The sequence below is a fragment of the Gopherus evgoodei genome, chromosome 5 (genome assembly GCF_007399415.2).
Source record: "Gopherus evgoodei ecotype Sinaloan lineage chromosome 5, rGopEvg1_v1.p, whole genome shotgun sequence".
In the NCBI taxonomy this organism is placed as follows: domain Eukaryota; kingdom Metazoa; phylum Chordata; order Testudines; family Testudinidae; genus Gopherus; species Gopherus evgoodei.
Genome location: NC_044326.1, coordinates 19,805,483 through 19,832,568, shown reverse-complemented (window position 1 = coordinate 19,832,568; position 27,086 = coordinate 19,805,483). Strand labels below are relative to the sequence as shown.

Genomic DNA, 27,086 nt, shown 5'->3' with positions numbered 1-27,086 from the left:
TCCCTGGGCCAGTAGTAAGGGGTCACAGCATGGCCCAGCCCCCTCACTCACCGCTATGGGAGCCGCAGCAGAATCAGCACAGTCCACCTGCAGCGGAGACTACTTGGTTCTCTACAGATAATGCCCGCAGAGGCTTCTGGGATTTGTAGTCGACTCAGCCGTCCTCATTCGTGTATTTGAATGGTCAGGGGAGGAGTATAAAACTACAAGACTGAAAGCACGATGGCGGCGAATGTTTACCTACCGTTGCCTAGCAACTGGTGGTCAGCGGGACTCCAGCTGGTGGATTTTTTTAGCCCCAGAAACTGCCTGAACCCCAATTAACCGGGTTGACTATAATAATAATTTACTTAATATTAAGTGGACGCATTAATCATTGCCCCGCGACAAGACTACAAGTACCAGCATGCAACTCACCACTCTTATTTTCAGTGGCCCCTTGAGCTACGGGGGCATGGCATGCTGGGAGTTGTAGTCCTCCCCTGCTAACCTTGCTTAGGGTGAGGGACCCATGTTCCGCAAATGTGCAGTCGAGGAGGAGGGGTGAGCGGGGAGGGGGGGGCCCTCGCGGCCGCCTTCCAATTGGTCCAAGAGTCGAGAGCGCTGGCCAAAGGCAGCGCACAGGGCTTGAGCGGGTCCGCCTGTGCGCATGCGCTCAGTGAGCGCTGCTGCTGGCAGCGGCGGTGGAATGTTTTGGGGGCTGTCAATGAAGAGAGGCGCCGCCGCCGCCGCCGCTGCTGGCCGGTGCCGGGGCAGGTCAGCCTGAGGGGGCCCTCGGGGATACTCCTCCGCAGCAGGGCAGAGCCTCCCTCGCGGCTCCAGCCTGACTGCGGCTTGCGTGGCCAGGGTTTGCCAGCCCCGCAGAGCAGCCCGAAGAGGGGACGGGGTTTCGCCGGGTCCCCCAGCAGCCGCCTGAGGTGCCGGGGGAGAGGGATCCGTAACCCCCGCCTTCCCCCCCCCAACCAGCCGGGACGGGAAGCGGCCTGAGAGGCGCAGGCAGCAGCTGGGGTGATGATGAACAGATTCAGAAAGTGGCTCTACAAGCCCAAGGTAAGTTGAGAGCCGGTTGCATCTCCGGCGCGCCGCCGAGCGGGAGCAGCGGCTCTGCTTTGGGGGTGTTCATTACGTGTCAGCCCTTCCTGCGCGCTGGGGGGCGAGGGAGCCCCCGGTGCCTGTGTGCGCGGTGTCGGTGCCGGGGACAGGCGCGGGGAGCGCCGGCCGAGGTGTCTTGCAGGATCCCCCGTGTGAGCGGAGTCCTTGGGGGGAGCCCCCGGTCCGGTGGGGGGCGGTACCTGCCCCGCTGTGCCTATCCTATTCCCCTGCGAGCTGCTGTGGGCAGAGGAGGGAGCATGTTATTGTCTCGGTGTTGTTGGGCAGCCTGCCGAGAGCCCCTCTCAGGGGTGGTGCAGCGCCAGGGAAGGGGTCCGAGGAGGGGCCCGGCCGTGCCTCGCTTTGGGGGGGAGGGATGCTTCCAGGGGCTCACCTGGACTGTGTGTGCAGCTCAGTAGGGATTTCGGCAACCCGCCGTCCTCCCAACCTTGCGTATCTGTCACCGGCATCCGGTGATTTGCTGTAACTTGCAACCGATTCGACCCTTGGCAGTTGAAGAATATGCGGGTTTTTTTTAATTATAAGGTAGACCCAATTTTAAAGGGGAGGCAGCCGAGATTCAGAGAGAAATAGGAGTTTGTTTTATTTGTGCTGCTGATAATGACCCACTGTGGTTTCAGAGACAGCAAAAGGGTGCTAGGCAAGGCACCTGCATTCGAGTGAGGGGTTTCTCAGCGTGTCAGGAGAGCCCTTCGCGTAGCTTATCAGTTCAGGGAGGCGAGGTGCCAAAGCAGAGCATGTGCTTTATTGTTGTTTGGACCTGACAACAAAAGAGGATGAGGGGGAGGCTTTCTAATGCTGTTCTTGGGGGATAGTTATCTCATTGGAGGTTTCTTACTGTGTTTGGCTTCCTTTGATGCAGAGGTGCTGTTGGTTTAGCTGTGTGAGACTGCTACTCTGCCAGTGTAATTTTCATAGTTACTAGGTAGTCCTTTATTCCCTTTGGACTTTTAGTTTCAGTTAAACTTATGTAACAGCAGCTTCCTGTGTTGTTGCATACAGCATACTCCCACTTTGGAGAGAGATTAGGATCTTCACATTGTCAAATGTTGCTAATTCTATATTTTAATGGAATACTACTAAAATATATAAAGCGGGAACTTCTAAGTAAAGATCTTGTTACATTGTGATTTGTGAATAGATGTCTTCTGGTCATGTTTTGCCCCAAAATTAATTAACATAATAAAGCAAGATTTGTAAAACAGTTTATACTAGAATTATCAGAAGCTTCTGGGACAAGTAAAGTAATGCTAGGAGTGCAATATTCTCTTCTGTATGACATTCTTGTCCTAAACAAAAGGATGTTAATATTTTTGAACAGCTATTGTATCTTACTGATGTCTAGGTGATGAATAGAACACCTTGATACTGTAGTTGTGTTTATTATAGAGTGCCTAATTTAACTCTTGTAATGTCACTATATTCTTTTAAATAAGTTTTGATTTTAATATAGTATAAAGTCTCATTAAATCTTTTAAATGTGGTTGCTACTTTTGTCCAAGTAGTAAGAACTAGTCCTTCTATGGTTTCATTGTATATTGGAATGATGCTATAAATAATAGCTTAGGTGATAATAATTTAGAATTTCATATATAATTTTAATACTGATTAACACTTATTTATTTCCTTTTTTAAAAAAAAGGGATATTTTTTAACCTAGAGAAATTGGTGTGAGAGGTGGGATCTCCTTTCAGTTGTTTACTTTATAAACTTGATAGTACTTTGTATTTAGTCACCTTCATGGTTTCCCCTCCATAGATAGCTTGGTCTTTGTGCACACCTTTTACACAGCAGCAGGGGAGAGAGAAACCATTTAAAATAAACAGGAAAACATCTTTGCAAAGCCACAAATTTAGTAGGAGAACTCACTGGTAAATGCAGTAACTGATGCTACTTTTAACTTCCTATTTGAAACTGATTAGATTTTTCAAGTGATAGTGTTCCTTCTAATAGAGAATTCTCAATATGGTGAAATTGATTTACTGTTATCAGTAGTATATGCTCAAATACTATTGTTTCGCTTCATTTTATAGCAAAGGAAATTCTCAAACCTGTGGTGGAAGAGTATTGATCTTCATAAAATCAGTATTGATATTTCAAATAGAACAATTCCCATTATGTTTTAAAAAGAGCAGTGACACCACTTTGAAAAAGGGAGAAAGTTACCCCCTCATGAAAGTATCATTTTTGTTCATAAATGGTTTGTTTGCAAGGATGAAAATAAGTTCTTGTTTAAAACAATTGTTTGTTGTTCTTTTCACACTAGCATAATTATGTTAAGAATCAGTATTGTTCACTGTAATTGGTAGTTGTATATTCTTCCAGAAACAGCCACTCATGCAATAAGTATCGGTTAAAACATTTGTTACTGTAGAATATTTATTAGATTAAGATGGGAAGAAGGATAGCTCAGTGGTTTGAGCATTGGCCTGCTAAACTTAGGGTTGTGAGTTCAATTCTTGAGGGGGCCACTTAGGGATCTGGGATAAAATCAGTACTTGGTCCTGCTAGTGAAGACAAGGGGCTAGACTCTATGACCCTTTGGGATCCCTTCCAGTTCTATGAGATAGAACCATAAATCTTTGTGGATTTGATTCTATTAAATAACAAATTTGAGTTAGAAATTAAGATGGGAATTTAGGATTAGGAATGCCTGGCACTTTGTCCATGCCTTCCCTGGTTATGCTAGCTGCTTTCCCCTTCTATCAACTGGTTTGGAGTGTCCCAAGGATCCCCATAGCAGGCTGGTCTGTCCCACAGTTTAACACCCATATCATGATGATCTTTGGGGACTGGGATAGACAGTGCTGGATTTGCAATCTATGCATTTGCATATGTGTGCCAGAGATATGAGGCATTCTTACTCTTCTCAACTTCAGCCTGCTGCCACCAGCTCCCTCTTCAGTCTGAAAGCTCCTAAAATCTTAGAACTCTGATCTTTGCAAGCAATACATTTTGCTGAAACTACTCTTTTTGGCAATTCTGTTAGTAGTCTTTTTGAGTTGAGTTAATTAACGTAATGATTTGGAGGATGACATGAACTGCACCTTCAGCAAGTTTGCAGATGACACTAAACTGGGAGGAGTGGTAGATACAGGATACAGAGGGACCTATTAGAGGATTGGGCCAAAAGAAATCTGAGGCCATGGCTACACTTACAGTTCTGCAGCACTGGTAGTTACAGCAGTGTTCGTACAGCTGTGTAGGGCCAGCGCTGCAGTGTGGCCACACTGACAGCTACCAGTGCTGCAGTGTGGCCACATTTGCACCATTTGCAGCGCTGTTGGGAGTGGTGCATTGTGGGCAGCTATCCCAGCATTCAAGTGGCTGCAACGTGCTTTTCAAAAGAGGGGGGTGGGGTGGAATGTGACAGGGAGCATGGAGGAGACAGACAGAATGGATTTTTGGAGTTGACACTGTTCTCAGCTCCCTGCCTTGCAAGTTCTAAGGACTGGAAGACACACAGTGCCTACCTTCAATCATTTTAAAAGTTCTGACCCCCTTCCCCCACCCCTCTCTCATTCACTAAATGCAAATTATGTACTCCTAAATAGCCATCAGACCAGATAAGCATCTGCTCAACATGGACTTCCTCCTCCCCCTCTGCCGTGTGAGCGTGCTGTTTCTCTCTTCAAGCAAACAGCTGTGAACATTCCAAAGTAATTCCCCTGCCTGCCTCCGCTCGCTCAGCAAACGGGAGCTGTGTGTGTTTTTTAAATAAGCAGTTTGGCTGAACTCCGAGCTCTCACTTTCTTCCGGTTTGTTGTGGACAGGAATTCTGGGATACCTCCTTATACCCTGGAGGTCAATAAAAGCGCTGGTGGGGTCCACACTTGCTGACCAGCGCTGGATCACCAGCGCTGGAATCGCTACACCCGAGGCTTGACCGGGTGTACAGCCAGCGCTGCAACCAGGGAGTTGCAGCTCTGGCCGTGCTTTGCAAGTGTGGCCACATCCTAAGTTGCAGCGCTGTAACCCCCTCACCAGCGCTGCAACTCTCTAGTGTAGCCATGGCCTGAGATTCAACAAGGACAAGTGCAGAGTCCTTAGGACTTTAGGAGGGAAGAATCCCATTCACTGCTACAGTCTAGAGACCGAATGGCTAGGCAGCAGTTCTGCAGAAAAGGACTTGGGGTTACAGTGGATGAGAAGCTGGATATGAGTCGACAGTGTGCCCTTGTTGCCAAGAAGGCTAATGGCATTTTGGGCTGTATAAGTAGGGGCATTGCCAGCAGATTGAGGGACATGATCATTCCCCTCTATTCGACATTGGCGAGGCCTCATCTGGAGTACTGTGTCCTGTTTTGGGCCCCACACTACAAGAAGGATGTGGAAGAATTGGAAAGAGTGCAGCGGAGGACAACAAGTGATTAGGTGGCTGGAGCACATGACTAGTGAGGAGAGGCTGAGGGAACTAGGATTGTTTAGTCTGCAGATGAGAAGAATGAGGGGAGTTTTGATAGCTGCTTGCAACTATCTGAAAGAGTTTCAAAGAGGATAGATCTAGACCAGTGGTTCCCAAACTGGCATTTGTGAAATGTTACAGGGGGTTCTCAGGGAAAAATTCCCTAATGGTGGACAGAGCTGTCCCTAGGGATCCCGGGTAGCATGGGGCCAGCAGTCTGGAGCGCCTGGACTTCCAAGAGCTAAGCAGATCAAAGCAAGCATATCTATCACACTGAGGAGATTTAAACTTCAAGACTCCTTATAAGTAATGAAAAGGGAGGTAGATATTTTTTGCTGTTTTTAAAATTAAATAGGCAGCTAGTATTTTTAAAATTATGAAGAACAAGTTTAAGCTTTGTTGTAACATGTGTTGTTTGCCTGGACTGCTCCGGACCTGAATGCTTGTGTAGGAGGAACTCTTTGAGTTGGCTTCTTAGATACCTTCATGCTATTTCACATCTAATACTACTTGATTAAACATAGGAGCCTTGTCTTATAACAGGCTTATTCAAAGTGATACAAGCTACGAAAGTGAGATCTTGGAAGAGTGGTGCCATTTTCATAATGTAATAAAGTGTGTAATAAGTGTCAAATTTAATATTTCCAAGATCACTGCTTTTATAACTTTTACTCAGGTAAAGGAGAATTTCTGGAAATTCATTTTTAGGAGGGGGTTCATGAGACTTGACATTTTAGTGAAACGGATTCACATGTTAAAGTTTGGGAACCACTGATTTAGACTGTTCTCAGTGGTGGCAGATGACAGAACAAGGATGGTCTCAAGTTGCAGTGGGGGAGGTTTTAGGTTGGATATTAGGAAAAATGTTTTCAGTAGGAGGGTGGTGAAGCACTGGAATGGGTTACCTAGGAGGTGGTGGAATCTCCTTCCTTGGAGGTTTTTAAGGTCAGGCTTGACAAAGCCCTGGCTAGCATGATTTAGTGGGGGATTGGTCCTGCTTTGAGCAGAGGGTTGGACTAGATGACCTCCTGTGGTCCCTTCCAACCCTGATAGTCTATGAATTTGTTCCATTTTCTCTCCCCTCCCCCCCCCTTTTTTTTTTAAGGGTAGTGGTAGAATGCAGGGTACTGAGTTTAGACAATCTCTAGTCTTTCAAACCTGGGTTCCTAATACTATTCATATATGTTCATTAATGAATATGGCTTAGGATAAACACCAGTATACATTTGTCCATCTCCTAAAACTAATACATAATGTACTTTAATTCGGCACTCATTCTGTAAAAGAAGCCAGGGAATAGGGTTGCATGAGTATTGCATATCACGAATGAGGTGAATAGATTAAGCTATATGGACAAATTAAGTGTAGAACCAGCCTTTACTATGCTTGTCTCTAGCTAGTGCTATCATCCTTTTTTTCCATATGAATGCAAACTTTACTCAATTGACGAAAGAATTTTTTTTGTAAAAGATGCAGAAAAATAAGTACATATGAACTAAATTAAGAAGTTTTTTAACTTAGATGGTGAAAATACCTTTTGAAAACATCCAACTACTGTGTGCTGTAGATTTAAGGAATATTTAAGTGATTTAAATTATATTTGAACTGCATGCAGTATTTGCCAACTTTCAGATACCTTTTGATTTCAACCTTGTGAGTAATAGTTTATTATATTAAGAGACCCAGGCAACTAAATGTAGTTGTATTAGTAGATTTTTCACCTGTTAAACTCATTGAGATAGACATTGCACCCCTGCCAAGGGAGACCAAATTTGGAGAATCTGAGTGGCATAAAAGTAGAGAGTGCTGCTCCCTTATTGTTCACCTCCCTCACCTGGGCTCTGTAGAAATAACTCTGTTAGGGGACAAAGCAGTGCGTTAGCTGCTTTTCATGGGTTTCTCTGCCACTCATCTGTGTGGAGATGCCCTAACTGAGCATATGCTAAGTGGATTAGAAATATGCAGCATCTTTGGGGAACTGTCTCTTCCAACGGTGTGAACTTGTTGGCAGTTTCAAAGAGCAGACTTTCCCTGGCAGAGTAATGGTGTTGAAGTATTTATCTTGTCAGTGTCAAGGAAACTTTATAGACTCATAGACTCATAGACTCATAGGTCAGAAGGGACCAATCTGATCATCTAGTCTGACCTCCTGCACAAGGCAGGCCACAGAACCCCACCCATCCAATTTTATAACAACCCCTATCCCAGGATAGAGTTATTGAAATCTTCAAAATTGGTTTGAAGACCTCAAGCTGCAGAGAAACCACCAGCAAGTGACCCGTGCCCCATGCTGCAGGGGAAGGCGAAAAACCTCCAGGGCCACTGCCAATTTGCCCTGGAGGAAAATTCCTTCCCGACCCCAAATATGGCGATCAGCTAAACCCTGAGCATGTGGGCAAGACTCACCAGCCAGCACCCAAGAAGGAATTCTCTGCAGTAACTCAGTTCCCATGCCATCCAACAACTCCCCGCAGATCATTGAGCAGACCTATCTGGTGGTAATCCAAGATCAATTGCCCAAATTACAATCCTATCATAACATCCCCTCCATATACTTATCAAGCTTTGTCTTAAAGCCAGGAAAGTCTTCTGCCCCCACTACTTCCCTCGGAAGGCTGTTCCAGAACTTCACTCCCCTAATGGTTAGAAACCTTCGTCTAATTTCAAGTCTAAACTTCCTAATATCCAGTTTATACCCATTCGTCCTTGTGCCTACATTAGTACTAAACTTAAATAATTCCTCTCCCTCCCTAACGTTAACCCCCCTGATATATTTATATAGAGTAAGCATATCCCCCCGCAGCCTTCTTTTGGCCAGGCTAAACAAGCCAAGCTCTTTGAGTCTCCTTTCATAAGGCAGTTTTTCCATTCCTCGGATCATCCTCGTAGCCCGTCTCTGAACCTGTTCCAGTTTGAATTCATCCTTCTTGAACATGGGACACCAGAACTGCACACAGTATTCCAGATGGGGTCTCACCAACGCCTTGTATAACGGTACTAACACCTCCTTATCCTTGCAGGAAATACCCCGCCTGATGCATCCCAAAATCGCATTTGCTTTTTTAACAGCCGTATCACATTGGCGACTCATAGTCATCCTGCTATCAACCAGCACCCCAAGGTCCTTCTCCTCCTCCGTCGCTTCCAACTGATGCTCCCCCAACGTATATCCAAAATTCTTATTATTAATTCCTAAATGCATAACCTTGCACTTTTCACTATTGTATTTCATCCTATTTCTATTACTCCAGTTTATAAGGTGGTTCAGATCTTCCTGAATAGTATCCCTGTCCTTCTCCGTATTAGCAATACCTCCCAGCTTCGTGTCATCCGCAAACTTAATTAGCACATTCCCGCTCTTTGTGCCAAGGTCAGTAATAAAAAGGTTAAATAAGATCGGTCCCAAAACCGATCCTTGAGGGACTCCACTAGTGACCTCCTTCCAGCCTGACAGTTCACCCTTCAATACGACCCTCTGGAGTCTCCCCTTTAACCAGTTCCTTATCCAACTTACAACTTTCGTATTCATTCCCATCTTTTCCAATTTGACTAACAGTTCCCCGTGCGGAACCGTGTCGAACGCCTTACTAAAATCTAGGTAAATTATATCTACCGCATTTCCTTTATCTAAGTAATCCGTCACCTTCTCAAAGAAGGAGATCAGATTGGTTTGGCACGATCTACCTTTACTAAATCCGTGTTGCAATTCGTCCCAATTGCCATTGACTTCTATGTCCTTGACTACTTTCTCCCTTAAGATTTTTTCCAAGACCTTGCATACTACAGACGTCAAGCTAACAGGCCTATAATTACCCGGATCACTTTTATTCCCTTTCTTAAAAATAGGAACTACATTAGCAATCCTCCAATCATACGGCACAACCCCCGAGTTTACCGATTGCTTAAAAATTTCCGCTAACGGGCTCGCAATTTCACGCGCCAGTTCCTTTAATATCCTCGGATGGAGATTGTCCGGGCCCTCCGACTTCGTCCCATCGAGCTGTTCAAGTACGGCCTCTACCTCAGTTGCGGTAATATCCAACTATCAACTATGTAGAGCAGAGACCCTATCTAAATAGAATATGAAAATTGGATGTAAAGAAGAGGAAGACCACCCAAACAAAGATTCTAGTTTAGGTTTTTTTTCTGGTTGGTAGTTTAAGTTTCTAGGTTTGAGATAGTATTTAGTGATGGGTTAGTACTTGTAGGTATTAGGGAAGAACTCAATCTTCAGCAGAGAACTGGTAGAGAAGGTAGGCACCTGACATGCCTCAAGAGCCCTATCTCAGCATAGAGGACACTGGAAGAGAGACAGAAGAAATGTAGGCGAAAAATATGAAAGGGGGGTAGTACTGCTGACTTCAGGAATTTGAAATTGTGAGATGGGCTCCAAAAATTGTGAGATTTAAAAAAAAGACTGCATTTTTTTGTCTTCTAGTCTTTGAGCTTTTAGGGTTCATGTTTTAAAGCCTTTTTTACAACCATGAAGGCCAGAAACTTAAAAACAAAAAAGAAAACAGATTCTTGCATAATTGTTTCATTACGGGTGCTGGGTCTTTAAGAAAATCAGTCAGTATTGTAAGAATTGTAAACGCAGGAAGCGTTGGGCAGAATTCATTCGGGTAGTAGGAAGAAATGGACGCAGATATAGATGAGAAAATGGTTGCTGTTGGTTGTGGCCTCTGGAGACTACAGTAATACAAACAAGATTTGGGCCCCCACTGTATAGACACATAGTAAGAGATAGTCCTGTACCCCAAGACATTACAAGTATAAATGGAGGAGACTGACAAGAGTGAGAGGAGAAACGGAGGCACAGAAAAATGAAGAGACTTGCCCAAGGTCACAAGCAAGTCAGTGGTAGAACCCAGAATAAGACCTGGACCCTCAGTCTCTTCTCCACTGTCCCTCCAATCATGATGGTTATGGAAGGGGAAGGTAAGAGACCTGAATTTGATGCAAGTGGCAGAAGAAGGCAGAAAAGGGGTCAAAAAGCATAATGAAATGGTTTGAGTAGCTAGTTAGGAAGATGGTTTTTAGCTGCTGTAGTAAATGAACTGGAGAGGAGTGAGATGAGATGCAGTTTTCAGTTCCTTATGATACAGTAATCATTGTTTTAAATACCATAAATTGTTTCCTAGTTGCTAGTTTCCTGTAGGTCTTATTTTCCCTTTCTGGGACTCCAGATTTGGTGTGTCAAGGCAGATTTTGTTTTGAGTGTTTTCCCTTCTTCTGGAAGCAGATGCAGACAGATTTCAAGCAATTGTGTTCTTGAATTGCCGCATGTTGCTAGGACGATTGTTATCCTGTTTGATCTCTTATGTGTTGCAGTCTTCCTGCATTTGCTGCTGCCTCTTTTAAAAAGTGGTGGCTTCTTTTAGATAAGAGGGTTTCTTCCCTGTAACTGAAAAGTGTGTACACATACATAATGAAGAAAACATTTCATTTCAGTTCAGTTCACTTCTTATCTTGTACCTTTCACTGACAGAATGTTCCACATGTGTTAGGTCAGAGGCTATTTCACAAGTGGTATCAAGAGGTTAGTAGAAAGTTGGGCCTTTAAAGCTAGTTTTGAAACTACAAAACTCTTTAAATCAGTTTTATATCAAAAAGCATTCAGAAAAAAGGTTAAAGGTGAACTGGAAATTAATCATTTATTCTTTTGTATGGCTGTGGTGGTTGTTAAGACTTCTGAACAGTTTAAAAAAGTGAAAGTGAAATCCTGATGCTAAGCCTGCAAATAGGAGCAGGTAAGATAATTGTTAATATATTAATCTTATCTTGTTAGATTTTAAAATAGGGCATTAAGTTAATTTATTCAATAGATAAATATTTAGAAATGGGTGTAAGCAAGAAGGACCATATGAGGAATGTGTGTTAGAGATATTCAAAGTAACGCCCATAAACAAAAATGAGAGAGTGCAGGCTGAGATGGTTTGGTCATGTAAAGGGCATTCCTGCCAACTCTATGGGTAAGAATCCAACAGAACAAGATTAAAGGGAAAAAGACAGCGGCTAAAGTGGTGGAATATCATAAAGGCAGATATGTTAGCATTGGATTGAACAGATCATTTTGGAGGGAGAAATCTCAGAACAAACTGCATTTGATGGGCTTAATGCTAGGAGGGGGAATAAAAACAGAATTTCTAAACATTTCTTCTTCATGTGAAAGTAGAATTTTCTAGCTTGTCACAGGTGGACATTTTCATGTAAAACCTGTCTTCCTCCGCCTCCCAATGCAGATTTGGGTTCAGCTGAAACAATTAGTAAATTTGGGTCAATTTTGGCAAATCAATTAAAGTTTCTGGAATATAAAATATTTTGTTTCAGTATTTCCAAAACACTGACTTTTTTTTCTTCAGGAAAACGTTTTATTTTTCAGTTTCCCTCAATCTTATTTAAACAGACATTAGAGAGACACTGAAAGTGAAACAAAATATTAAGTCTGAGTCAAACCAAGCATAGTTTGACTCGTAATTTGTTTTTTGTGCTCTTTCAATTCAGCTAGTGAACAGAAATCAGTTGCATAGCTCTAATGACAAATTATGGCAAGTTCAGAGTTGAAAGCTTGGAATATTCAGTAAGGGTACAATCTCATTGAAAATTAGGTTAAAACATATAATACAAATTTATGTGGACCCTTAGGTAATATCTGTCCCTGCCCCCTTAAAGGATGTCACCCAAACAATTTCCCCGAAACCATAGGATGAGTAAATAAAACTTTGTAATTAAGTGTGGTCATGAAAAGAGAGTTTGTGATCATGGAGAAACTTGTTTTATATAGCCATGAAATTGGCCGAATAAAATAACTAAAACTAACTTTTCAAAGAATGTTTTCACTTAGAATAGTACAAGCAATTTACATAATTACTTGTGAAGCAGAAAGCATCATATGTAAAATTATGGGTTTAGGAATGTTCAGCCAGTTCAGCCATCTGATTTATAACATGCATTTTAAAGGAAGAATTGAGACTTGAGCCAAGCTCAGAGCAGAATAACTGTTTGGTTGAGAAATCCTGAGTAATTGAATTCATCTTCAATTTGGACAAAAAAAAACACCTATTCTGTGGCTCTAGCATGTCAGATTTCTAGCATAGGTTTGTCAACTATAGATTGTCAACTGTACTGCAATTATCCAAACCTACCTTGCCTCAAAAAACAAAAGAATCCAACCAAATAACATGGCTAACCACATCGAACTAACCAAAGTCCAAGCAGCAGGTATTGTGGTTGACTTGAGAGTCAAAGCATCTGCTCATAACTAACAAGTGGTCTGGTCTTCCAGAAACATGGGTGAAAGCCATATTTCACCCATGTTTTCTAACCTGTCTCTTTCACGCTCTGTTTTTTAAAAACAGGATATGTGAATCCCCTTCATATCAAAACTAAAAGTAAAATTAACCTTTTCATTCTCAAATTCTAAAAATAAACTTTTAGAATTTTTCTGAGTTAATACTAAAGTTTGACTGTCTGTTTTGCAGAATGACTCAGCTATGGTTTCACTATAAATGCTTGTTTTTGATTTCTTCTTCATTCTTGTTTGTAACCAAGATAATATGCAAATATGACTGGGAAACAAACCTGTTCTCCCCTCTTTGGAGTGCAGAGTGTTCACTGATCTGCTTCTTGTGTTTTTGCAATTGGGTGTTTTGGGGAAGAATTTTCTGTTGACTTCTAAAGTGCCATATTCTGGTTGCCAAAGTTCACGGTCACAGGTACCAGTACAAAATTCACTTATGTATTTGCAAAAACACCACCTTGGAGACTAACATTTATTTGGGCATAAGTTTTCATGGGGTATAACATGACTACCCCTCTGAAACCTATTATGAATTTGGTATTCAAAGACTGAGAATGAAATTCCATAATTATTAGACTCAAACAGGAAATACTGCTAATGGAATGTAGCTCTCAATCTTCTTGTTGTTTTTGTTACATCTTTGAATGAATGTAGTGTTTGTGAAACTGACAACCCTGGACAATAAAGTCTACTTGTCTGCAGATCTGGTACATCCTGGGTCTATCAACGTGCTTCAGCTACATCTGGTCAGAAAATGGAACTTTGTACTTCAGGAAATTGACACTGACATTTCGTTTTTGATTTTTAGCCCCAGTTTGGGACCAAAATATTTCAATTCAGAAATACTGAAATGACATAAAAATACACCCCATTTGGTAATGTCAGCATTATAATACTAAAATGTAAGTATAACAGATGAAACAAAGTCAGAATGTAACAATAGAATGCATACTTCATTTCAATTTTGAATATTCTAAAAAAGTTTCCATCAAATTTTGTTGAAATTGACATCACCGCAAAAGTCTAGATTTTGATGAAACAGCATTTTCCTATGTGAATAAGGTACCATTATATTTTTGACCAGCTTTATCTTAAACTCTATTCTGGAGGGTCTACCTATGGGATTAGAGGATAACAAAATCTGTGGTCTCTGCTAATCAATCCCTTGAACTATCCTGTCACCTTTCTCCTGGTGTATTCTGAAGCTATACTGTATGTGTTTATTTGGTAGAACTCTCAGATGGCTTTTAGATTCTGATTCCCTGGGTCTTAACAGGTTAAGATTAATTTCCCCCTTGAACACCATAAGAGACTCATCAGCAAAAATGTCTGGAAGGGCACACTTACAACTTTGTTTGAAGACCAAGGATCAAGTGTATAGTATCAACAATCACATTCTGTTTGATTCCAAAGGAATCTGAATTGTAATTGTAGAGCAGGAATTTTAGAAGCAGGTATCTGCCTCTGCTTATAATAGAGGGACATAGCCTATGGAATATAAGTAGATTAGTTTTAAAGAGTTTAACTGACATAAGTTGTGGAAATTTCAAATACAATTTGTAAGAATAGGGAGTATTTTGTTTTAGCTCTTATATTCAGTTTGAAATGGCTGTGTTTTAACTGATTTGTGCATCTGTTAAGAGGATTGGGGTCAGGGAACAGATCAGTTGGAGGCGCTGACTCCTTTTTCTAAAGAAGTAGACAAGCCTGGGAACAGATTGGCCTGGAAAATACTAGGGTTTTTTTTTTTTTTTTTTGAGTGGGAAAAGAAATAGACTCAGGTGCCACTATTTCCCACTCTCATTCTGGAAAGGAAGCAGTGTGGTCCAAGCATCCCCACAGCTCTCTTTAGGAGGAGGACAGTCACCAATGGCAGTGACCCAGACAATGCTTCTGTCTTCAGTGTGGCGTAGCATGTAAGAGACAGGGATGAATCTAATTGGATGGCTGAATATGGTTGTGACATGGCCAGAAAGGGTTAAGCATCCTGCAGGATAAATGACTAATTCAATCTTTAAAGACATATGGGGAGATTATGTTTGCGTTTGTGTATTTACATATATATGGGTAGAGGTCAACAATGTAATCAACAGGCCCTGTCTATGCTGTATTCTGTTAATTCAGAGATCAAAAGAACATTCTGCCATTTAAATGAAGTGTAAACACAAGATATCGCTGTATTCATCTCTTTGAAATGTACAGCCGATCATCTGCAAATGGTGAAAAACAGACAATTGCCTAATGTTAATTCGTGTAGCTAAGTATCATTGATGGACCTACTTCAAAGTTGCCCTGATTACCTATTGTAAACCAAGGGACTCCAACCTGTCAAAGGCTTGAAATTGTATAAAAGATCTGAGAGTCCTGATCCTGTCATCTCAGATCTGCTTGAGGTTTCATGCAGGGGAAGCCTAAGCCACAATAACTGAGATCTCAGTTCTGACTTGACCGCCCTGAAATATAAACATTGGACTATAACCTTTGAACTATTTCTGAAAGAATTCTTTGCATTTACGAAGCTCACCATCTCTGCTATAAATCTGAACCTCAGTGAATTGAACTCAGGTCTGTATGTATATTGATCTTTTAACCATACTCTTAAAATAAATTTTAGGCCTTGGCTACACTGGAGAGTTGCAGCGCTGGTGGTGGGTTTTACAGCACTGCAACTTACTCACTGTCCACACTTGCAAGGCACATACAGCGCTGTATCTCCCTGGCTGCAGCGCTGGCTGTACTCCTGCTCTACCTGGTGTATAACGATTGCAGCGCTGGTGATGCAGTGCTGCTCCACCAGTGTGGCCACCAAAAGTGCTGTAACTGGCCTCCAGAGGTATTCGGAGGTATCCTAGAATACCTATGCACCACTCCCAACAGCGCTGCAAATGTGACCACACTGCAGCGCTGGTAGCTATCAGTGTGGCCACACTGCAGCGCTTTCCCTACACAGCTGTACGAAGACAGCTGTAACTCCCAGTGCTGTACAGCTGCAAGTGTAGCCATACCCTTCGTTTAGTTTAATAAGAATTGGCTGCAAGAGTGTATTTGGGAAAGGTCTTGAATATTCATTAATTTGGGAGGTAATGTGTCTGATCATTTGGGATTGATAGAACCTTTTCCTTTTATATGGGGAATAAGATTTTCATTAATCCTCATCCTTTTTCTGACTTGAGTAACTAGGTGGAGGCCTGAGGCTGGGTTACTTTAAGGGAACTGTGTTTTGGACTTTTGAGTAGCTGGTAAGGTACAACAGCAGTGGTTTAGTGCTGACTTGGTAAATCCAAGTAGTGGAATATCCACTAGCTTTGGGGATTGTCTCATTCTTTGCAGTTCACGTTCATTGAGTGACCTCAGCTGGCTCCCCCAGGACCCCGGTCACAATAGTACACATGGATGAGTGCATGCTTAGGTGGCTGAGAATGAGAGGGGCTAAACTTAAAAAAAAAAAAAAAAAAAAAAGGCTGTGGAGAGAGGGAGAAATGAGCCTGTCTCCTCTAATGCAGAAAAATAAATATGGAGTAAAGCTTGGAATGGTTTAGAGCACAAGAGACCGAGTAATTAGTCTTTATAGGTTATTAAATAGTTGAATGGCAATAGTACAACTAAATATAGTACACAAGTGTTTAAAAAATACACAGCAATGGCCTCTTGGGAGTGTGTTTGGTAAAAGTAGTTCTTTCACCTAAGTCTGGCCTACACTGGGGGAGAGGATCGATCTAAGTTAAGCAACTTCAGCTACATTATTCACGTAGCTGAAGTAGACATACTTAAGTCTACTCACTATAGTGTCTTCACTGTGGTGAGTCAACTGATGCTCCTCCATCAGCTCCTCCTGCACTTGTTACTCTGGAGTGCCAGAGTCGACGGGAGAGCGCTTGGCAGTTGATTTATCACGTCTATACTAGACATGATAAATCAACCCCTGTTGGATCGATTGCTGCCTGTTGATCCAGCAGGTAATGTAGACAAGCCCCTAGACTAACCTGCTTAGTCCTGGGGTTAGTAAATGTTCTCAGCACCTCAAGTCCCAGTTTCTAGTAAATCACAGATTCGTTTGCTTGTGTAAGAAATAAAAGCAGCAGAGCCTGATGCACACAGGATCTTTGAGATAAAAATGATTCTTCATGAATCATTGATAGTGGTTTTGTAGGTCTTCCAAGGTGATAAAATATCTTCTCATGTTTAACCCATGGTAGAAGGGGGCTAGAATGAATACAACTGCAGCTGAAGTATTGAAATGATTAACTGAGCAGTATTCCAGGACTTTTTAAAATGTTGTATTTACTTAACTGATTTGTTATGTTTACAATTAGTATTGTTTTGGGTTTAGATGCTGTATAACACAGTTTAACAATGGCAGTAAGAGTTGATTCTAGTGTGCATGTTGTGTGTAATACACAAGAACGGAGAATGCACCAGTAAGGATGTGCAATTAAAATAAAATGCTGGTAAATTAAAAGGTCCTATATAATGAATCATCATCCTCCATAGTGCCTTTAATCTAAGATCATAGATTATTTTACAAACACTTAATGCATTTAGCTGCACAGCAGGTAAGTGCTTAGAAAAAAAAAGTGTTACCTTAAATAGGATGGCAAAACTGAGCAACAGAGGCATAGAGAGGTTAACTGGCATGCCAAGGTCATAAATGAAGGGTTTAGGAGAAATGGTAATATAATCAACCCATGTTTCTCATTCCTGTCCTGTGCCATAACTGCAATACTGTCCTTCTCCTTTAGCAAAGTTAATTTGGAAATCTTAAGCATATTTTCTGTTCCTGTTTTTGCTGTGAAATGTTAGTTAAATATAAAACCATGAAATATTAAACAAAATAAAACCCCTATGCTATACATGTTGCTTGTATGTCTTATTTTTTCTTGACACAAGTCCAAGTTAAAGTTTTTGCTGGAATCATAACTCTTGCTTTTCCTTACTTATTTTAATTTTAACTGTGCAATCTCCAACATTGTACTAGTCTAGCATTTTGCTTTTAAATTTCCTCCTTCACGGTAAAAGGAGGAGGAAAGTTGCTTGTCTTTATATTAAATGATTCCAGTTAGTCTGAAGTTTGCACCACATTAATCATTTTTAATAATCTCGTTAAATCTTATTAGCACATTTTTAGGGGTGCTTTTACAAATTCTGTGTCCCACATGGCTTTCCCATGCCAGAGTGGTTTGTATGTAAATTTTTTTTGAAATCCCTAAAATCACCAGAGTACAACTATTGATTACAACAGATGTTAACAACAAAGGCTACTTAATTTCTGTGAAAATCTTTGCTACCCTCTGTGACAAAGTTTCTCCTTTACCTTGGTGGGTCCTGTGCTTATTGGCGGATTTGCTCACCTCAGTGATCTTCCCCTCTGGTGGAACCCACAGTCTGGGTCAACTCCACCTGTGTCTGATCAGGAGTTGTGAGGTTTGGGGGGAACCCAGGCCCGCCCTCTACTCCGGGTTCCTGCCCAGGGCCCTGTGGATTGCAACTGTCTGTAGTGCCTCCTGTAACAGCTGCATGACAGCTACAACTCCCTGGCCTCCTCCAAACACCTTCTTTTTCCTCACCACAGGACCTTCCTCCTGGTATCTGATAATTCCTCAATCCTCCAGCAGCACACCCCCTCAGTCTCAGATCCTTGTGCCTCTTGTTCCCAGCTTCTCTCACATGCTTCCTCTCCACCTGATTGCAGTGAGTGCCTTTTTAAACCCAGGTGCCCTGATTAGCCTGCCTTGATTGGCTGCAGGTGTTCTAATCAATGTAGCTATCTCCATTGCCTTCTAGAAAGATCTTAATTGGCCCCAGGTGCCTTGATTAACCTGGAGCAACTGCTATTTGATTACCAGGGTCCTAGGGATTTGTTTAGCCTGGGGTTAACATACCTGTTCCTCAGTACTTTACTGTAGCCATCTGGCCTTGCCCCATCACATCTCTTTAGCAGCACACGTATCTGAACCCATTAAGAGATCTGCTGAGCATCTACAGTTAATAGTACTTAATACCTGGACCTCCAAGCTTCCATAGACTTAGCTTTTAGCATGGGAATGTTCCTTGGTAGTGAAAACACTAGATTCCCTTTCCTTCTCTTTTCTGAAGTGTTTTTCTCCTCTTCCCATCTTCTGCCACTATAGCGGTTCTCAAACTTTAGCAACCCGAGGACCACCATATTGATATAAAATTTTTAAGGGACCCTCAAACCCCCTGCTCAGCCCCAGGCACCACTCCCATTCCACCCCTTCTCTCAAGGCCTCACTGTGCCCTGCCTCTTCCCACCCCCTGCTCACTCCATCCCCACTCTGTGCATCACTCGCTCTCTCCCACTCACTTTCACTAGGCTGGGGCAGGAGGTACAGGAGGGGGTGCAGGCTCTGGGAGAGAGATTTGATGCAATAAGAGGGGCAGAAGGTGGGAGGAGGTGCAGGCTCTGGGCTGGGGCAGGGGGTTGAGATTGGGAGGCGGTGACAGGTGCAGGGTCTGGCCAGGCGGTGCTTACTTCGAGCGGTGCCCGAAAGCGACCAGAAAATCTCTCTGGCAGCGGCTTCTAGGCAGGCAGGCGAGGGGTGTCTCTGCACGCTGCCCCTGCCTGCAGGCACCTCCCATTGGCTGCAGTTCCCAGCCAATGGGAGCTGCAGAGTTGTCGTTCGGGGCAGGGGCAGCAGGTGAAGATCCCCTCACACACACACCCCCGGGGCTGCAGGGATGTGACAACCGCTTCCAGGAGCGGCACAGAACCAGGGCAGGGAGGAAGCCTGCCTTAGCCCTGCTGCACCACCAGACTTTTAGTGCCTTAAATCTCCCGTTTTGGCTTTAGTAGCCTCCAGGAGAGGGAGGAGTTTATCAGCAGGGCCCGTGGCACCCCTGGCATACCCTTGGGGATACCCAGGGGTCTGCAGACTTCAGTTTGAGAAATGCTGTACTAGTAATTACTTTCTGTTTGCAGATTTCTCTTGAAGAGGAAGTGGAAAATTGTTCCCACTTCTTAAATTTTCTAAGTCCTGTGGTCCCCCACTTTTGATCAAAATAGACAATTGTGGGGGGATGCAGGGATGGGGAGGGAAAGGAAAAGGTCTTGACATACTGTCTAGAACTTCATGTGGGTTCTTTTTAAGCTACATTTTCTGATAATTATTGACTATTTATATCTCAGCTTTAGAAGAAAACATTTTGGAACACTCCAATAGTGAATGCATCCTATAGACTAAAACAGGTGTTCTTTATGTGGCTGTCATGAATGGGTGTCGGGAGGTTCTGCCCATATTGCTAAATGGGTGGGGAATTGTAGCTAGATACTAGGATGGAAAGGGGTTTCTGGGGGCAAGGATAGTCCAGAATAGAAAAGATTGAGAACCACAGCCTAATATTGCTCTGATTTATAACCCTAGACCTTCTTTTCTACTGCCTTACACAGGTGTAAAGTGATTTACACAGATGTAAAAAGACCATGAAAGTCGGTGAGAAGATAATTCTGCTTTGATGGCATTTTACACTTGCTTTCCACTAAAAATTACACTGAGAATCTTTTTCCAATTGACAATGACTTTTAAATTGTTTCCAACTAGGTCTACTTTGTACACTCATTTTATACCTCTGTAAATGACTCTGCAAGGTGAAGAGCATGAAGAATTGGGCCTTTTGTGCCTGTCTTTCTACATGATAGCCAGCACATACCCATTGGTAGATGGAGCAGTTGACATCTTTTATGTTACCTTGAAAAACATTTCTTCTTGTAAAAACACTGACCTTTACTTTTCCAATGGAAAAAAACAAACTATTAAAACAATAAACAAAAAGAGTTGTTTATACTGTGCTGTTGATGTAATTGTGAGCAGTGCTTTAAAGCTGGTAAAGTATCAGACAAATTCCTATGCTTTTGGAGTTTACAGCTTAAGGAAAGCTTTGTGGATTTTTTTTTTAAATAGGTAGGCCTCCTGGAACAAGTGGGCTTTTACTAAAGACTCTAAGGAGAAGGGAGTTTGTGCTTTGAAAAAATCTTCTGTTTACAAGCTTAGGGGATGTGAATTCATGAGTGGTTGAAATGGACAAAGGGAGCAGTGAGGAGCAAAAGATGGTTGGAGAGTAGGAAGAAATGTCATTTGTAAATGTGAACATTGTGGAGAACTTTGCAGTTGAGGAGTAGAGCCATAAACTCTGTGGAAGAAAGGAAGACAATGTGAAGATTAAAGCCTTGATTTTGCAAAGACTTAAACATGTGATTAACTTTACACACTGCAAATAGTCCCGCAGAAGTTGTGGGTAGTGGAATGAGACATAAACTAAACAATGAGGGAGGAAGATGATTTATTAGTAGTGTTTTTTATTGGACTGAAATGGGAAGAGTTGAAAGGAGTCCACAGCAGGCCACGTGGAAGAGAGAGGATGAATCTGAGTGGTTGTAGAGTGAAAAGAAGCTGATATTGTTTTGGGTATCTTATTTGTAATTGTGATTATGTGAAAGTGATTCAAGTGAAGCAAGGACTATAGCAATTCATGGGAAAGAACTAGAACAAATTTTGGTCTAGGGATAAGCAGTTTAATTTAAAGAAATATGGGTTATGAGGGAAAGAAGGGAGAGATCCTATTTATAGTAGGATATTTCTTTTAATCAGTACTGCATGGTAGTCAGAAAATTTTGGGCATAGCTGCATATAAGCTAAAAAATAATTTGATATATCTGGTAACTTTATCATTCACATTAAAGCGAAAGTCAGATCTAAAATATTTCACATGTACATTGTTACAGGAAAAAATAGTTCAGCTACAGAAACATGCAAGAATAAATCTGCCAGTCGGGTTGGAGTTGGTTAACCTGGCTATTTTCATAGGGCTTTTCTACACGGAGACCTAGGCCATGCCTACACAACAGAGTTAAGGCAACTTAAGTTACATTGATGATCATAAACCACTATAATGCTTGTGCATGTATAATGCTTGTGTGTGTTCACACAAGGCTCCTTGTGTTGACAGAGTGCATCCACAGTTGGTGCTCTAGCACTGACAGAGTGAGCAGTGCACTGTGAGCAGCTATCCCACTGCAAATCACCACCTTCTCCCACTATGAGTTCTGGGAATGGATTGCAGTGCATCATGGAGTAGAATCACTGCCCCCCTCCCCCCCCCCAAGATGCAGTTTTCTCCATCCCATAATTCCATGGGCTTCCAACAGTTTTGTGCTGTTTTTCAACTGCCCCTATAAATTCGGTGCCCTTTATCTCTGCCTGAAAGCATGGATCCTGCACTGCTCACCAGTCTTGTGATAAGCATTGTGTACACAACATGGCTGATCATGCAGTACTTCCTGAGCTGTGAATCTGAACAGGAATCTGTGTGCTGCCTGCCCTGCTGTGTGTCATAGAAAGAAACAATTCAAGATTGATGTTGACATTCAGAGAGCGGCTGCAACCGGGATGTGTTCCAGTTTCCATGTCTTTCATCCTTGATCTTTTTACTGAGGTTCCCAACAAATGTGCCATTTGGAATGACGGACTGGAGATATACACACCTGACCACTAGAAAGTGGATTGAGAACATCAGCTCACACCATATCAATCCTCTAGATTCTAACTATCAAGGCTTTTTTCTCTTAACTCATTGTCAAGATTTGTTCTGTAATGTGTTCAGAAGCGTAGGCACTGTATACAGGTCCTTTAATTCAGAACAGGACTGCCTGCCCTCCCAAAACTTTAGGAAATATAGGTGGAGTTAAATTAAAAAAAAAAAAGTAAATTCAGATGAATCACTGTGTCACATACCAGCTTCCCTTGCACAGTCCAGAGGCAAGTAGTAGTAAAAAACAGAAACTGTCTCAAGCCTAAGGTAAGCTATAAATATCAATCTGTCTTTATTTTCCATTTCAAATATTTTTTTAAATACTGAGGTAAGTTTATTCTCTAAAACCCTACTCAGCTATATTGAGGTGTGCAACTAGCTGCTTTTCTGAGATGAGAAAATTAGAAATGGTTTTGGTACCTGAGAGAGTTCCATACAACATTGTATGTGGGTTTTGAAGGCGAAAAAGCTTTCATTGTTCCTTATGGAAACACCTTATAGCAGGGGTGGGCAAACTTTGGCTACATCTGGGTATGGAAATTGTATGTCAGGCCATGAATGCTCACGAAATTGGAGTTGGGGTGCAGGAGGGGGTGAGGGCTCTGGCTGGGGGTGCGGACTCTGGGGTGGGGCTGGGGATGAGGGGTTTGAGGTGCAGGAGGGGACTCTGGGCTGGGTTCGGAGGCTGGGAGGGGGATTAAGGCTGGGGCAGAGGGTTGGGGCCTGGGAAGGGCTCAGGGTGCTGGCTCCAGGCAGCGCTTATCTCAAGCAGCTCCCGGAAGCAGTGACATGTCCCCCCTCTGACTCCTACATGGAGGCGTGGCCAGTTGGCTCTGCATGCTTCTCTGTCCACGGGTGCCACCCTCACCACTCCCATTAGCTGCAGTTTCCAGCCGATGGGAGCTGCAGAGGTGGCACTTGGGGTAGGAGCAGTGTGCAGAGCCCCCTGGCTGTCCCTAGACATAGGAGCCAGAGCCGAGACATGCGGCTGCTTCAGAAGCTGCACGGAGCCATCACAGATGCATGTGAAATGGCCCTTGACTCTGCTCCCCAGCTGGAGCTTGAGGGCCGGATTAAATCGGCTGGTGGGTCAGATGTGGCCCATGGACCATAGCTTGCCCACCCCTGCCTAACAGCCACAGAAAGGTGGTATTTTCTTTATTTTTGCCATAGCCATGGTCTCTTCCCCTCTCTTTCTGTTATTACAGACACTATTTCTTCCTGCGATTGGGGTGATCTGCCCCTTTAAGGGCAATAATTCCTAGTGGTCAGCCCAACCTGCCACTTTGCAAAGTCCTTTAAGATTTTGAAAGGATATACATAATATACCCACATGCCTAAGGGACTATTGATAGAGAGGAAGCAATCCTGGGAGTAAGTGATGTTTGGAGAAGAACTTTGTCACTGTGTCTTTAAGGTCCCAAGACCAGGAGCCTTGCAGAGAGAGTGGGGCAAAGCTCCCCTCTCACCTAACCAACTGGCGATGAGAAAGGCACCAGTATAAATCCTGCCTTCTCCCTCATAACTAGGCAGATACCAGCAGGAGAAGGCTGCCAAACTCTGAGGACTAAGTGAGGCCAACTGAACAAGAAGCTGACTAAGGCCCAATAGCAGGCTGAAATGCACCCATCTCCAGGAGGAGGCTGTTGTTTGAGGGACTGACCAATTGAAATACAACCCCGGCTTTAGGAAGGGGGATGGGGATCTTCTGAACAGGCAAGAGCTGACCAGGAAACTTATATGAACCCAGAGTGGTGTGACCTGGGATTGTTAAGTGTCCATTAGCCTTTCTATAAAGACTCAATAAATCAGACCATAAGAAGGGGTTACATGTTTGGATAATTGATTGGGAGAGAATCTGAGGGGGCTATGGAGTGCATTGCTTCTGCACTCCACAAAGAAGCATGCTGCAGTGCCATATCCCATGACACTTACCAATTGGATTAAGTCATTAGGTAAACAAATAGTGTACCTGATAAGAGTGGTGTGATTCAGCATAAAGCTACTAGCCTATAAAGATAAGGAGTCAAGTTTCTTTGCATTCCTCCCCACCACTAGCTTCTGCTTCTACTCTCATTTCAGGAAGAGTAATACAAGGTCTCTTGGTACTTAAACATTCTTAAGTACTGTGGCTTTTAAAGGGACACTGTCACAGTTTTTACCAGGACAAAATGTTGTCATTTAGTTCCTTGAAGATCTTAGTACTAGATTGTATTTATTTTTTGTTGATCTATAGTTGACGTGTGCAATTTCAGGATGCATCGATTTCTGTCATACTAAGAGGGCACACTGCTGTAAAGTATGAACTTCCATTCATTACTTTGTTAAATTAAGTCATGCATCTTTTTAGTTATATTTACAGGTGAAAGTATTACATCAATTTGGAAAATAAACAAATCTTTAAGAGCCAAAAAATGATACTTTCCAGACTCAAGTGATATCATGGTTTCTCACCCCCCCCCCCACGCCCCCGCTGCATACCTCAACTGTCCTTTCAACTACTTCGTATAGTATTTGCAGCGCCACTGTTTTATAACATTGACAAATAAGTGGAGATAAAATAAGTATATGTAGTGTCATTTTGATTTAAACAAAATGAAATCTGTTTGAATTTAGCTTGCTTGATCAGTATGGTTTGATCAGTGTAGGCCTGACCTGCATAATTTATGCTCTTTGAAAAAGATGACTCATTCAATACTATGGTCAGTAATACTTCCTGAGTAGTCTTGATAGTGAGTAGTGGTGTTACCAACATCCTCTTCTCCCGGATACCTTACTGTCAGTGGGAGTTAAGCACAGTTAGCACTTAATAGGGGGTTCTCAAACTGACGGTTGGGACCCCTCAGGGGGTTGTGAGGTTATTACATGGGGGTTGCGAGCTGTCAGCCTCCACCCCAAACCCTGCTTTGCTTCTAGCATTTATAATAGTGTCAAATATATAAAAGTGGTTTTTTTTGTTTTGTCTTTTAATTTATAAGGGGGGTTGCACTCCGAGGCTTTTTATTTGAAAGGGGTCACTAGTACAAAAGTTTGAGACTCACTAAATAGGATCAGGCCCAAATGAATCTGATATTCATCAGGTCAAGAAGTAGGAAGCTCTCTGGGGTTGCTTCTCACTTATTTATGGACTTTGTGGCCCCTGTCATTGTAGCATCTGAACATCTCACAAATATTAATGAATTTATTCTCCTGTCGCTGAAGAAGGGAGGACTGAGAGTACAGGTGACTTACTGTGTCCAAGATCACAAGGAAGTCTAGCAGAAGCAGGAACAGAACCCAGATTTTTGTGTTAATTCTCAATCCAGTCTCTTACCCTACCATAGGCTGACTTGAAGTTAAACAACATAATCTTCCGAACAACTGAAACACAGAGAACTGGATTGTATGGACTTCCAAACCCAAAGAAGATTGGAGGGAAATTTACTCTTGCCAAATGTTGAGATTCATGTCCAGTTATTGTTTACAAATGAGGAAATAAAGGAGAGGGGAAATGGTAATATTGTTAACTACTTATTATTAGTCCTGTTTAGCTGCATGCTTTACTTTTCCATGTGCATTAAGTAAGTTTTGTCAGGAGTCTTCTTTCCTCTCTTCCTCAGATGCAATGAAGTAAATCCATTTGTTTGCACTAGTATGTGATGCTGGTAGAGGATTGGTCTCTTCTCTTCCAAATTGTTTTAAAGTGGCTACAGTGAGGTTTAAAACAAATATATTTTTTCTAAGATAATGGCAGTCAGTGATGTCTGACTGCAAGATAAAGAGTGCTTATTTTTTAGGATTATTTCTTTAATGTGCTATCAATTTTAAATGTTCTGCCTGGAAAAATAAGTAAAAGTTTAATCTTAGCTGAAAATTTAAAAAAATGAGTTTATATTAAAAGTGACAGAAGGTGGAGGTGATACTGCAGTTTATTAACACAGTGTGAAGATTTTCTGAGTTATGGATGGAATTAGCAGTCAATAGAGGAGAGAATTCAAGTGCTGATGAGGCAAATGCCATAAAGGAAAAACATGAATTAAAATGGTCTTTTAAAAATGCACTGTAAACTGTTTGTGCAATGATAGTGTTATCAGTAAATGACCAAACTCAGCCCTTGAACTCATTTTCAGCAAACTCTTTGATTATATTTATGCTGATTATCTAACTTTTCTAATAAAGGAGGGAGTGGTAAATACTATTTTTCTGGATGATATGATACTTACAGATCTATGGGTGGGGTTGTTGCAGGGGCACCCCCCGTGAATGGCATGTAGCTCATCATTTCTGCGGAATCTGACATGGAGCAGCTGTGCTCTCTGATACACTGGTTCTCTAGTACACTTGCCCCATATTCTAGGCAGGACTGACTCTATTTTTAGAAACCGTAAAGGAGGGATTGACTTGGGGAGTCATTCCCAGTTTTGCCTTTGCGCCCCCAGCCGATACCGTGACAGGTGCCCCTGGCTGGGATCTTTGCCCCACACTGCAGCGCTGGCCCTACACAGCGGTACGAACACAGCTGTAACTTGAGTCACAGCCTCCCACCCCCAGCATGAGGGAGTCATACCTGTGTTTAGCTGGATGTCAGCTTCCTGATACTGCTAGCCTTCTAGCTACTCAAGCACTCTTCTCTGGCCTATGCCACCCCTTACTTTGCCTTGCAGGTTAAAAATAGGTGCTCAGTTCCCGAGTCCCTTTGAAGTGTTCTTCTGTGCTATGCACCTCCTGTCAGTGGCTACTCTCAGGCTT

At 42.5% G+C, this 27,086-nt stretch overlaps 2 protein-coding genes across 12 annotated transcripts in view; one reads left to right on the top strand and one right to left on the bottom strand.

Annotated features, from left to right (window-relative positions):
• CFAP99 (cilia and flagella associated protein 99) overlaps positions 1-115 on the bottom strand; it is a 92,631-nt gene extending 92,516 nt beyond the window's left edge. Inside the window, exon 1 of one of the 2 annotated variants that reach the window (XM_030565192.1) lies at positions 52-115. The gene's annotated coding sequence lies outside the window, so the exon portion shown is untranslated. The remainder of the gene's footprint in view (positions 1-51) is intronic. The other variant, XM_030565191.1, reaches the window with a different exon arrangement.
• A 486-nt stretch (positions 116-601) lies between these two features.
• Positions 602-27,086, top strand: part of ZFYVE28 (zinc finger FYVE-type containing 28) — a 291,376-nt gene continuing 264,891 nt past the window's right edge. For all 10 annotated transcript variants that reach the window (XR_004000571.1, XR_004000572.1, XM_030563864.1 and 7 more), the window contains exon 1: positions 602-1,050. Coding sequence is in view for 8 of the 10 variants with exons in the window: in XM_030563864.1 (XP_030419724.1) it covers positions 1,012-1,050 (39 nt within the window). In the remaining 2 variants the exon portion in view is untranslated. The remainder of the gene's footprint in view (positions 1,051-27,086) is intronic.